This window comes from Aplosporella prunicola (assembly GCF_010093885.1).
Source record: "Aplosporella prunicola CBS 121167 unplaced genomic scaffold K452scaffold_8, whole genome shotgun sequence".
NCBI classification, from domain to species: domain Eukaryota; kingdom Fungi; phylum Ascomycota; class Dothideomycetes; order Botryosphaeriales; family Aplosporellaceae; genus Aplosporella; species Aplosporella prunicola.
Genome location: NW_022983536.1, coordinates 160,019 through 172,362, shown reverse-complemented (window position 1 = coordinate 172,362; position 12,344 = coordinate 160,019). Strand labels below are relative to the sequence as shown.

Genomic DNA, 12,344 nt, shown 5'->3' with positions numbered 1-12,344 from the left:
GGATCTTGTTTTGTTGGCAACGATTCACGACAGCTGTACTTATTGGCGCTTTTCTTTTTCTTTCCTTGCTTTTGCTTTTTTTTTTTTTTTTTTTTTGGTTCGTTCTTTCGTCGTCTTTCCTTTGTTGGCAAACACTTCTCCATTCTCCCGTTTTTTGCAGCAACCTAGGGCGAGTCGAGGGCGGGTTGGTGGCTATGTTTTTGTTCGTTTCTTGTCTCGATTGGTCTTTTTCTTTTTCTCGGGAGTGGCGGTGGTTTGTACAGGGTAGGATTGTCGACACATTAGAGAGAGGGACACCGCGCGGATTTTATGGGGGCGAGGGGGTTGAGTTGGGCGGTTGAGGGTAGATGTTTTGGTAGCAGTAACTACATATACAGGATTGGTGTGTCTCAGGTGCAGGTGGTGAATTTACCCGTAGGTATAGATTAAAACACGAGGCAGGTGCACAGCCTGCCATCTATTCCGAGCGTCACCGTACCCTCAACGTCGTCCCCTTCGCTTTCCTCAGCTCAAACGCCTCACTCTCCCTTCCAACACGCAGTGTATCACTGGCGCGCGTCAATCCCGCCGCACCGGTCACGCGATGGCCCTCTGCCCTCTCGTTTTTCGCCCGGGGGCCAGACGCACCCACTCGCCGCCCGCGCCGCCTGTGCGCTAATCGCACCTATCTCCAGATTTCTTGGCTCGACGCGCAAGACCCAATTGATGCGGCACGTTGTCTTCATATTATGCCCCAATGCCTCTTCTGCCTCCGGGACAAGAGGATCCAATTTGGACTACGACCACTCTCACTCCCGTATAAATACGAGTACCACGACTACTCACCATGGTCCGCCATGCTACTGTGCCCATCAACACGCTGAAAAGCGGTCCGCTGCAGGCTCATCACGCCGCTATTGCTGCCGCTGCCTCCTCGACCACCGCGACAACGACGACGACGACCGCGGTGCATAGCTTTGGAGAGCACAGGCGCATCTCCAGCATTCCGGGCTCCAAGACGGCGGCTGGTGAGTTGCTGAGAAACCCCCACATTCCAACCTTTTCCCCTCCTCCTTCCCTCTTATCTTCCCCAGGCCTGCAGTCGCAATCAGGGCCTCCCCAGCACGTCATCATGCCCTCTACCATGGGAGAAAAAACGGGACGAACAACGAGCTAACCACGCACGCGACCCCCCCCCCAGCGTTTTTGACATCTCTCTCCGCAAACCTGACGATTGCCGACGTCGACTCGCCCTTCCCGTCGCCCGTCGGGACACCGCTCATGCGCGGCGGCGCCGACTTCCCCAACTCGCACACAATGCCTCCGCCCTCGCCGCTCGCGTCCACCATTCCCATGTCCGCAGACAACAATAATATTGGTAGCAGCTCCAGTGCAGATATGCTATCGCCCAGCTTTGCCGCCGCCGCAGCAGCAGCAGCGTCAGCCCCGGCAGCCGCAAAGAGCCGGAGCCACAGCTCACCCGCTGATGGCAGCCACAGCAGCAACAAAACCAGGAACGGTGACGACCCGCTGGCCGGCGTGCCGGAGCTGGTAACGGAGACGGCGACGACCGACGAGGACAAGGTCGAGGCGCTGAAGCTTATCGCCGACAGCATCGCGCAGCAGCGGCAGGTCGCTAGCTGGGCTGTCATATCGCACCCGATGGTGCTGGCGGCGTACGCACTGCTTATAGCGTTGATGACGCACTACACCTGGCGGACGGCATCAGACCTGCCACTGTTGTTCACGACAGGCGCGGGCATTACGATGGCATGTCTCGTGGCTGTACGCCTCGTGACAGGCCCGTACATCACGCAAGCGGAATCGCTGAACTGGGACTTTCTGTCATCGCCAGGCTCTGCTGACAGCGAGGACACGGTGCTGGTGACGCGGTTTGGCGAGCGCATCGTCGGCGCGTTGGTGTTGGGCTGGGCACTGCCGCCACGCGACCCGGCGGGCAACCGGGCGCAGCGCCGTAGCCGAAAAGGCAGGGGCGTTGTGCGCGCGTGGACGGTGCTGCTGAAGTATCGGGGCAAGGGTATTGGGACGGACTTGTTGGAGGAAGCGACGCGCGTGGCGGCGAAGCGGGGAGGTGAAGGTATTGAGTTTGCGGAGGACCATGCTAGTAAGTGCTCCAGTGCATTTGTCTGATGCGGCAAAACAAAACATAGGTAGCTAACCCACGCCAACAGACTCGCGCCTCGTCCTCCCCGCCACCTTCAACAAGGCATTCACGAAGCGCGCGGAACACGCCCGCGCTGCCCTTGAGGCTGTGGTGCAGCGCAGCGCAGCGTTTGGGGGGAAGCGGCGTCGCTCGCGCTCGAGCACTAGTTCGTTTTAAGGGGAATTAGGGGGGGGCTAGGGGGTTAGGGGATGGGAGGGAGAGGACGCGCACTCCCCCCCCTCCCAAGACCCAAGAGAGAGGATTGGCAGGATTGTTTGTCATTTCCTTCCTTTGCTCGCTTGGTTGTGGGATTTGGACTGGACGCGCGTGGGCCTGGCGTTTACGCGCTTGTGCGCCCCCGCTGCGCACTATTCGCTCACTACGACTTACTCACTACGAAGAACTGCACTGGCGCTGCGCGCCAAAATGAGGCGAAGTGTGCATTGCACGCTTGCATGTGGTTTATTTGCGATTAAGGGAAGGGAGGCGCGCGACGCGCTCGTAAAGAAGAAGAGGCGATTGTGATGTCTCGGTTCTGGACCAGCGCGCTGGGAGGCAGCGAGCGAGCGAGCGAGAGAACGAACGAACGAATGAAAGAGCGAACAAACCGAAGATCATACGTACCTGCAGCGAGCGAGCATACAACGGACGCGAACGATAAATGCAAGAAGTAGACGGCTGGACGGCTGAACGGACGAACGGACTGGACAAACTGGACAACGACGCCGACGATAAAGACGAAGACGGACGAAGACGAAGATGGACGAAGACGAAGATGGACGAAGACGAAGACGACGAAGCGATTCCCTCCTTTTTGGGTCCTTGTGTTTTTTCATTGCTTTTGTGGCTGGGTAGACGGCATTGGACGGATAGACGGCGGAGGAATGGCGGAGATGATGATGATGAGAAGGGAATGGAGATGGAGGGCGGCTTTTTGTGCGTGCTTACTTGGGTGCTTATTTATACAGTGCAGTACAGTGCAGTGCAGCGTTGAGTTGGATATTTACCTAGTTAATCACTCTTTCGCATTCGTATACGCGTAGGTTGATAGAAGTGTGCCTTGTTTTTACACCATATGCATACCTCAGCACCCCAGCTGTGCCGACCTCGGTGCACGGCAAACGAACGAACGAAGGAAGGAACAGTTAGGAGTGTATCTAGGAGTAGAGCAGACAAGCACGCCTCCACATCCCCAACCAACACAGTACATCACAGCACAGCACAGCACAGCGCAGCATACAGTACCTCCAATCCAGGCGTACATACAAGCCCAGTCATGCACCGACGTGCAGGGATCCGCACCAAGCAGCACGCAGTTAATTAATCTATGTAGGGCTTGGTAGAAAGCTTGGAAGGCTTGTCTATGCAGTGTAGTGTATATATATAGAGGTGGCGCGGGGTTATAGCCTTTAGCCTATAGGGTTGTGTTAGTTACTTAACGAGTTGTGATTGGGTGTGTTTGAGAGGTCGGAGATTATGGGTGCGTGGGGCGGGTGGGGCAAGCGAGTACATAACGTCCGTCACCATGAAGCAAGATTCACCATAAAGCGAGATGGTGATACGTGTACGGAGAAGAAGAAGAGACCCAGTTAGGATATGTAGAGCCTCTGTGTACTCGAAGACCTTTTTACCCATACCTGGGACTCGGGATAGGAGCTGGGCAAGGAGTACTCTGTAGGGACTGCTTGTGTCGTCCCCTGTCTCGCTATACGCTGGATCTAGGTTCGCGGTGACGGAAGTTACAAGTCGCAAACCCGGTAGACGTACTCGTAACTGCCTACATCAGCCACCCTAGGTATGTACTAAGGCCCTCGCAAATGATTGAACGCCCAACCAACGCATCCAGAGTACACCGCACCTACGCCTACACAGCGCTATGTCAAACGTCATCGTACAGTACATGCGGAAGCTTCTGCGTACCTTAATATGTAACCCCCCGTGCCCCGGCCCCGGCCCCTTCCTCATTGGACATCGAGCTGTGATTTTTTGTCTTTTTATAATGGCAGCACTCCCACCGCTCCGTTCCCTGCGCCGCCGTGCAGCAGCTCGTTGGAAACCTTCCAGAAGGCCGTCGGGCCGGCGGGGCCGTAGGGGTCGTAGTCCCTGAAGGGGCGGTGGAGGACGTTAGTTGCGTTCAACAAGGGAGGTGAGAGAGAGAGAAAGGGTTGAAGTAAGAAAAAAGAAAGAAAGGGGAAGGGAAGGAAAGAAGAGGAAAGGAAGGAATCGAAAGAGTGCTAAAAATAAAAGAGAAAGCCACACATACTTATCAAACCAAGAGCCCAAGCTTCCCCTCCCCGATCCCACACCCCCCACCTGCACCGTCTCGCTCCGCCAGCGCTCCTCCCCATCAAAGACACTAAACGTCGTCCAGCGCACCTCGCCCTCCCGCGTCATCCGCACGCTCCCCCGCACCGCAGACCGCGCGTCCGCGTCCCACGGCGCGTGCATCGCGCGGCTCGTGCCCCGGAAGTGCACGACCGGGAGGCGCGGACTGTCGGTTGGGCCCGGCGGCGTGATGGCTGTGGGCCGGAGCTTGAGGTGGATGAACCGCAGCGCTTCTTGTGTGGTGAGGGGCTCGCGCGGGTGGAGTGTGCTTGTGCTATTGATGGTGCTGCTGCTGGGGCGCCGGTTGTGCGTTATGGGCGTTGAGAGGTCGTCGTCGCGCTCGAAGTTGAAGGCGTACAGGTCGGTGTAGTCGAGGAAGCAGACCAGGCGGAGGTAGGTCCCGGTTACGGCGTAGGGGTCTTGTTGGGAGAGGGGGAGCGACGGGGTTAGCGTGGTTAGGGAGTCGATGCGTTGGTGGGGGTCGTGATGCGGAGACGGTAAAAGAGGCGTGGAGGAGGAGGGGGGCATCGGGGTGCTAGCTGCCGTAGGCGTGGAAGCAGAAGCAGAGGTGGAGTCCGAGCTGGCGTCCTCTTCGTCGCCGTCCTCGTCTCCTGAATCCTCTCCTCCGCTTGAGACAAGATACTCGGCGCCCGAGATCTCGCGGAATGTATGCGGTGCCGCGCCCTGGAACGGCGCGTACCAAATCGGCTGGAAGCGGCCGTACGTCCGCTCGCTGAACCGCCGCATGTTGCTCGTCAGCACAATCAGGATGCTTTCCATGGCCTCCCAGTCGACGCGCAGCGACCCGTCGCCCATGAACGGGCCCCACGTCGTCGCGGCCGTGTAGCGGCGGAGGTCGTACACGCGGCTGCGCGCGTACGCGTCGATGGGCTGCTGGCCCGGCTGCGCGCTGCTGCCGTGCTGCGGGATCCCGTGCAGCACGTGCAGTTTCGCGCTTAGTTGGCGCTGCTCGGGCGTGCTGAAGCTGCTTTGGATGGGCGTGCCTGCGGCTTGGGTGAAGAGGCTGGAACCGTGGAGGAGCGTGTCGGTGTTGGCTTGGTTGGTGAAGTGGTTGCTGAGGAAGGCGGCGTTGAGGTTGGGCTGCGTGTTGTTGTTGGTGTTGGCTTGGGTGGCGACGAGATCGCAGACCGCGGAGGCTATGCTGGAGAAATTTGATTTCTGGGCGGTGTTAGTATTGGGTTGGTGATGGATTGAGGGATGGCGTACTTTGACTTCACTGTCTTTCGTCGAAAGAAGCTTGTCCAGGGCGACGAAGCGCGGCAGCTCTGTTTCCCATGATACTTCAGGGTCATCTTTTCCTCGGGGCGGATTGTCCTGGTAATGGTAAATGGGTGATATTGAATATGCAATGGGCTACTGACGAAATATCTCAAATATGTCTCTTTCCACAAAAGGTGGTTGCCTTTGATGAACGTGTGGAATGTCTGACAGGTGCGGGATAAACGGCCCAGGTCAGTGGGCTCTACGTGTAACAGCACGTGCTGTAGCAGCTCGTTCGATAGATCAAATATGCAAGTCATTGTCTAATGGCGTGTGTAGTTAGTTTGAGGGATGTATCGTGAATGCTGAGTCTGAGACATAGACAACAGCTGAGATGAATAGACGGCAGTGACAAGAGATGGAAAGTGACAGAAGAATGACAAACAACGTAGACGATAGATGGAAGTACGTTTTCCTACATTTCTCTCGTGTTGATTGAGTTGATGGTCAGAGCTTTGGACGGACAGCCGCTGCTGCGGGGTACAAGGATCCCAGCTCTTAGCCTAGTCTGTTTACTCAGAACTTCAACAAGAAAAGTGTAGAGATTTGGAGAGACCTTGTGGAACAGAGGTTATAAGAATATGGGGATGGGAAGACGAGGAGTGGATGAAGCGCGGTCTCAGATGTCAGAGGGTCATCTGGAGTTAAGCGGGGATAAGACGGCTGCATCAGGAAACGTCTGTGCGGTGTCGGTTGTCCGGGGCGGCGGCGGGGAACGGCGCATGGAGAGATCAGTTCACCTTCTCCACTCCCCGACCGCATTTTTCCCTTTCAACCATGAAGCGTTGGATGCATCTCAAGCTCCATGACATCTGCAATAGGGATCTCCAGACAAAGTACTACAAAGCCTGGCAGATCTTGTGGCGTCCGCCCTCGACGTCATGCGGGCGTCGGGCGTGAATGCATGTCAACCTACAGCGAGCATCCCAATATTCAGCTGCGAAGAAGGCTGTCCATGTTGTACAAATTATTAAAACTGCACCCGCCACCTGTTTGTGTCGGCGCATACCTACTGACCATGAACCGCCTTATTGATGTGCAGTAATGACGTATCTGAACCTCCCGTCCAGCCGCCCTTCATACGCCGGCCAGCTCACCATATAATGATGGGCAGTTCACGGGTAACTGACCTTTCAAGGTAATGCTTTCCGAAGATTTGCGCCTCCTTGAAAGCGTTTTAATCGCAGCGAACGAACAACTCTTTTACAAGAACCCCGCACATTCAGACTGGCCATGTCCAAAACATTGAACATCGTAGTGGCACGCATATCCGCTCACTATGCTCGCACACATGCACCTGCTAATCCTGTGGAAAGGTCGGAGGCTCGCTCGGCGGCCTCTTCCACGGCATAGCGCTCTCACGCCTCGGTCATCGCGTCACGATCCTCGAACAGAACCCAGCACCGCTCCTCCACGACCAAGGCGCCGGTATCGTTGCTGGATCCAACACTCAGAAATACTTTCGTGCGCATGACCGCTCGCAGACTCCCTTGGCTATCACGAGCAACGTTCGCCAGTACCTGGACCACAAGGGTAACGTGATCGAGACGGAGAAACGAGCGCAGAAGATGACGAGCTGGGACCTCTTGTACCACGTCTTGCGCGCAAATTACGATGGTGTGCAGAGCAAGTATCTGGAGCCACCAAAGAAAAAAGAGGGGGACGGTGATGTGAAGTATGCCTATGGCCGTGTTGTGAATGAGCTGCAAGATCTCGGCACGGACAGGGGTGTGCGCGTCACATCCAGGAGCAGTAAAGACGGGACGGAAGAAACCATAGTAGCAGACCTACTCATTGCCTCTGACGGCGCCTCTTCCACCATCCGCACCATCCTGCAACCAGACGTCCAGCGCACTTATGCCGGCTACGTTGCCTGGCGCGGCACATGTCCTGAATCCGAGCTCTCAGGCTTCACTGCCTCTACCCTGGTCGACAAGTTCACCTTCTTCCACCAGACCGGCATGCAAATTCTGGCATACCTTATCCCCGGCCCTGCGGGCACCCTGGAGAAGGGCAAGCGATTGATGAACTGGGTCTGGTACTGCAACTGCCCACAGGACAGCGCGGAGTACATGTCCATGATGCTCGACAATCAAGGCAAGCGGCACAACTTTTCGCTGCCACCGGGCCGCGTGCGACCTGAGGTGTGGGAGGAGCAAAAGAAGCACGCGGAGCGCGAGCTGCCTCCGCAATTTGCGGAGATCGTGCGCAAGACAAAGGTTCCGTTCTTGCAGGCCATCACGGACGTCATCTCCCCCAAAGCCTCGTTTTTCAATGGGAAGATTCTGCTAGTGGGCGATGCGGTGGCCGGATTCAGACCTCATGCTGCGGCGAGCACAAGCCAGGCTGCTTTTGACTCGTTTTATGTTGTGGACTTGGTGACTGGGAGGATCAGTTTGTCTGAGTGGGAAAAGAATGTCATGGGCTATGCGAGGGAAATTCAACCTCAAAGCGTCGCGCTGGGGCAGAGGAGCCAATTTGGGGAACATCCACTACGTGGATGACCGAGTCCTGGTCGCCGTGAATGTACGTCAATAGGCAGTCGCATCCGCATATCCCGACCAGGGAAGCAACATCACGCAGAATCACAAGACGTATATCGCACCTTCCATTACGACAGTACCATCGTTCTCGCTCACCTACCTCCGCTTACAACTCATGTTCCAACTTACTCCGTCGACTCCCCGACGGACAGTCACCGCCGTATCACCACCTCAGTGATATCCTTTCATTGAGTAGACATATCAACGCTACCAGGAGCTACTAGTCGACTGCCACATTTATCTGACGCCATTCCGAACAAGACAGAAATTCCAGTCTAGGTCGTGGAAAAAGGACGGCTACCTTGCATCCGACCTGACGTCCTATCATTCTTCAACCCATACCAACTACTTTTCAGAGATTGAATGTGGCCTTTCGCCTACCTTTCGTTCATAACACAAAACATTCTACATTTGGTCACCATCGAAGTCTATACCGATATGCTACCAGCCCTACTAAGACATCTGCTAGGGAAGAGGAAACGCGAAGAGTAAGGGAAGCAATCCATACATTCCAATAGCAGCTTCACTGACGGCTCTCAATCCAGTGCATTGGAAGAACTATTAGTTCATCGCACGAAATACAAGCCCGACTCAGCGCTCAGCTTTATCTGCTGCAAGTGCCAAGTACGGCGCCCAGTTTCGAGCCTTTACATGCATTCCAATAAAAATGGAGACGAGCAGTACTGTCGTTATTGCAGCGAGAAGCGCAGACTTCCGTCCTTCACCGAAGACCTCCGAGTCCAATGGTGTATTGCGGGCGAGCACGCAGCTCTCGCCGACGAATTCGACTTGTTTTCCGACGCCGAATCATGCGAATGGTGCGAAGCGTACATTGGCGCCCACTCACTCAAAATCCTGAACCGCACTTTGGAGACAGAAGCAGGTATCGAGGCAGGAGCTCCCCGCCTGCAACTTATGCCCCGCCCGATGCGCATGGGCGATTGCGACCAGTTCCAGGTCGTCGACACGTCGTTTGAGCGCTCGAAATGGAAACTCGCTGCCATCCGAAATGATCGCAAGTTCGACGACGTGCTGGAATCTCTTGGTATGGCTATGCAGTCCGGCTTTGGTGTCTCCAGTGTCGAGATCCAGTCCTTTGAGGTAATGCTCCGCAGGATCGGGCTGAACTCGCCGGTCGATCTTTTGGCGTTGAAGGCTGCTGTCCTTCGGGCAATCAGGATCGAACTCGACTACTTTAAGCGCATAGAAGAGGATATAGGATTGGGAGAGGATGAAATCCAGATCGTGCGAGACAAGCGCAGCAGAACAGCAACTCCAGCCCCGAATCCCGCCTCTATGGAAAACAGTAGAGAACAAATGGTACAGGAGTACATCCGGCAAGAGAATCGTCCCCTTTTTAATGCGGTTCATCTTGATGAAGTGGTTAACCCTGCGGCTTCAGCGTCTCAATCCAGAGAGGCGACGCGCCTTGATACTGATACAGCGGTTCCGACTGAGAACACACAGATCGCCTTACCCAATACGACGGACGGTCCTAACCAGCCAATTCCTGGTGAGACAGAGAGCTCTAACCAACCGACGAGTCGCGATGAAGCGCCTGCTGCCGCGAACACAAGACTAGCCGAAGACCGAGAGGTTGAAGATATCATCACCGACATGGAAGAAAGAGCATTAGAACCGTTCCTCAACGATCAAATTATGCCCCTACTCAATAGCCTGGGGGACATGATAGAACAGGGATCGATGGATGATAAGCTCAAGGCAGATGTAATGCAAGACATCTGCAGTCTGAGTTCCTGCCACCGGAGCGGACCAAGACTGTTGCAGAAGGCATTACACCGAGCAGTGGACCACCAAGTCGTGCTATTTGGTAAGATGAGAAACGAGCACGGAAACGACCCGAACCTCACCAATCTCATCATGGACATTCGAGAAGCCAACTGGGCGGGCAAAGGCAAGTTCAAAGAAAAAGCTGAGGATTCGACGACGCGGCTTCGGAGCGCGTGCATGCAAGACGAAGAACTGAATGCCATGATCCAGGAATGGGCCAGCATTCTCCCGAAATCGGCTCTGAAGCGTAACAAGCTCCAGGAGCAGTGCAACGAGCTCACCAGAGCCGGCATCAAGGCCGCCAAAGAAGGCAGGGGCGTGCCTGCAGACGAACTCAACAGGTTGACGTCTGGAGCGCTCGGGGGAAGCCATGACGTTCAGGCGTATATGATGGGAGTAGAGGGGCAGGAAGAGAAGGCCCAGCGACGCATACAAGAGATCCGAGACGACTTGGAAAAGAGCCCCCGTACGAGCTTTCACTGGTCCTCCAACGAAGGCAAGGAGTTCGATGACCAAAGCATAGCACAGAGTGACCCTCCTCCGCTCCGGAGAAAGAGCTCTTGTCGCAATCGCGACCAGCTCCAGATCACGGGTGGTTCTTCTGGGGATCGAGAGGTTGGCGAGTCGTCTCGAAGTCCGAGAGTGTCTTCTCAGACCCCGAGTTTGGCACGGTCTCCTCACGTGGCGGGTTTGGCATATACTCCTCCTCTAGGTCGAGGCTCGGAAGAGGTTTGGCAAGCTCGAGGATCGCGGCCGTCTTCTCAATTCCCACGTCCGGGACAGCCTTCTAAAATCCCACGTCCGGGTCTGTCTTCTAAAACCCAAGGCCCGACACTACCCGAGTGGAACCAAACTAAGGCCGACAGAATCCAGAAAGAAGAAGCGGCCGCAGCTCGCTCCAAGAGAAACAGCCCTTTTAGCGACCCCCGAAGAAACGAAGCCTCAGGCAGTGAGCCTCGAGGGAAAGAGCCCAAAGGAAAAGAGCCCAAGGGAAAAGAACCTAAAGGAAAGGAGCCTAAAGGAAAAGAACCCAAAGGAAAGGAACCTGAAGGAAACGAGCCTGAAGGAAACGAGCCTGAAGGAAACGAGCCTGAAGGAAACGAGCCTGAAGGAAACGAGCCTGAAGGAGATGAATTTGAAGGAAATGAACCTTCAGAAGACGAATCTTCAGAAGATGAATCTTCAGAAGGCGAACTGCGAGGAGGGAAACCTCAGCACCGGTCCTCACGCCACCGCCTCCCTCGGCCAGATGATCGACCAGAACACACCTATAAAAATTTAGAGCGCATGGAAATCCACCAAAAAATCTTAACGGAGCAGCTTGTAGAGGCTCTCGAGATTCAGTACAGAGCCGCGAAGCACCTAAAAAAGTCGTTGAGAATGCAAAGAGAGGCTGACAGGGTGCGTCGGGCGCTTCAGGGCAATGCCGAGATGGATGATAGACTACGCACCGGATCCAGGGCTTCCCCGGTTGTGTCTGAACCGTCGAATGATGAGAGGATCTCTAGAAGATTGTCGAGGCGAACGTATAGGCAGTCCCGGCCTCTCATCACAGATGTTGAGCAGCCGACCGAAGGCCGCGCTGTTCCGGAAACTGAGGAGAAGGCGAACTGGCCGCTTCCGCCGGGCCCTGTGGAAACTGAGAAAGGCGACCCGCAGGCTCAACAAAATACCGCGAAAACCGACGAAAGTGTTGTTCCACCCGGTAGTGCGGTGACCACCGAGGGGACTGAACAGGTGCCCCTACGGCCCTCTGAGGAAACCGGCGAGAGGGGACTTAAAACCGGTGCTAAGGACAATGACACCGAGGAGAATGTTCCATCAGTCCAAAACAAAAGCAATGAGGAATCAAACAAGGGCAAGTCTCGATCCAATAACACAGAAACCGGTGAGGGTGAAGCTGGCGGGGCCAAGCAAAAACGCAGCAGATTCAAGGAAGGCCTTTCGCGTTTTTCTTCAGTACGTTCGAGACGTTCCACGACAGAAGGCAGTGCAACTCAAACACCTCAGGAACCTCAAGTACCTCAACAACCTCAAAACCCTGGAGTGCCTCAAGTACCTCAACGACGTCGACTTTATCTACTAAGTCGAGTACCTCAAGTAGGCGACGTACTTGAACAACAAGGAGTATTGCAAACGTTGTTGCGCCGTACGCCCCTTGAGCACAAGAAACAAATGCTAACATTGTTTGGGTGTATAGGGGAGGCCCCGGAAGGCTCGACAAAGCAAAGGATAAATTTCGGGATGTGTTCAAAAGGAAG

General features: G+C 55.3%; 4 protein-coding genes across 4 annotated transcripts; 3 read left to right on the top strand and 1 right to left on the bottom strand.

The window, feature by feature from the left end:
* Nucleotides 1-1,377: 1,377 nt before the first annotated feature.
* Nucleotides 1,378-2,320, top strand: K452DRAFT_325555 (uncharacterized protein; the record flags this gene model as incomplete). Its single annotated transcript, XM_033544787.1, has 2 exons — nt 1,378-2,104; nt 2,172-2,320. The coding sequence occupies 2 exons, from the start codon at nt 1,378-1,380 to the stop codon at nt 2,318-2,320; spliced, it is 876 nt and encodes a 291-aa protein (XP_033399301.1).
* A 1,382-nt stretch (nt 2,321-3,702) lies between these two features.
* On the bottom strand, nt 3,703-6,332 carry K452DRAFT_285624 (uncharacterized protein). Its single transcript, XM_033540142.1, has 6 exons — nt 6,169-6,332; nt 5,851-6,012; nt 5,696-5,803; nt 4,407-5,647; nt 4,064-4,246; nt 3,703-4,007 (listed from the first exon to the last, which is right to left on the bottom strand). Exons 2-5 carry the CDS (start codon nt 6,007-6,009, stop codon nt 4,138-4,140), a joined length of 1,617 nt encoding a protein of 538 aa, XP_033399300.1. The 5' UTR covers nt 6,010-6,012; nt 6,169-6,332; the 3' UTR covers nt 3,703-4,007; nt 4,064-4,137.
* Nucleotides 6,333-6,982: 650 nt separating this feature from the next.
* K452DRAFT_350056 (uncharacterized protein) lies at nt 6,983-8,272 on the top strand (the record flags this gene model as incomplete). The annotated part of the gene is made up of 2 exons (XM_033545633.1): nt 6,983-7,003; nt 7,066-8,272. 2 exons carry the CDS (start codon nt 6,983-6,985, stop codon nt 8,251-8,253), a joined length of 1,209 nt encoding a protein of 402 aa, XP_033399299.1. The 3' UTR covers nt 8,254-8,272.
* A 3,242-nt stretch (nt 8,273-11,514) lies between these two features.
* Nucleotides 11,515-12,169, top strand: K452DRAFT_296595 (uncharacterized protein; the record flags this gene model as incomplete). Its single annotated transcript, XM_033541926.1, has 2 exons — nt 11,515-12,042; nt 12,104-12,169. The coding sequence occupies 2 exons, from the start codon at nt 11,515-11,517 to the stop codon at nt 12,167-12,169; spliced, it is 594 nt and encodes a 197-aa protein (XP_033399298.1).
* Nucleotides 12,170-12,344: the final 175 nt, after the last annotated feature.

Bases quoted from the DNA above. Each gene is read 5' to 3' on its own strand.
- K452DRAFT_285624 (XM_033540142.1), bottom strand. From the start codon at position 6,009: ATGACTTGCATATTTGATCTATCGAACGAGCTGCTACAGCACGTGCTG. The intron at 5,804-5,850 runs GTCAGTAGCCCA...TACCATTACCAG, and splicing joins AGACATATTTGAGATATTTC to GACAATCCGCCCCGAGGAAA. The intron at 4,247-4,406 runs GTATGTGTGGCT...CCGCCCCTTCAG, and splicing joins TTGGGCTCTTGGTTTGATAA to GGACTACGACCCCTACGGCC.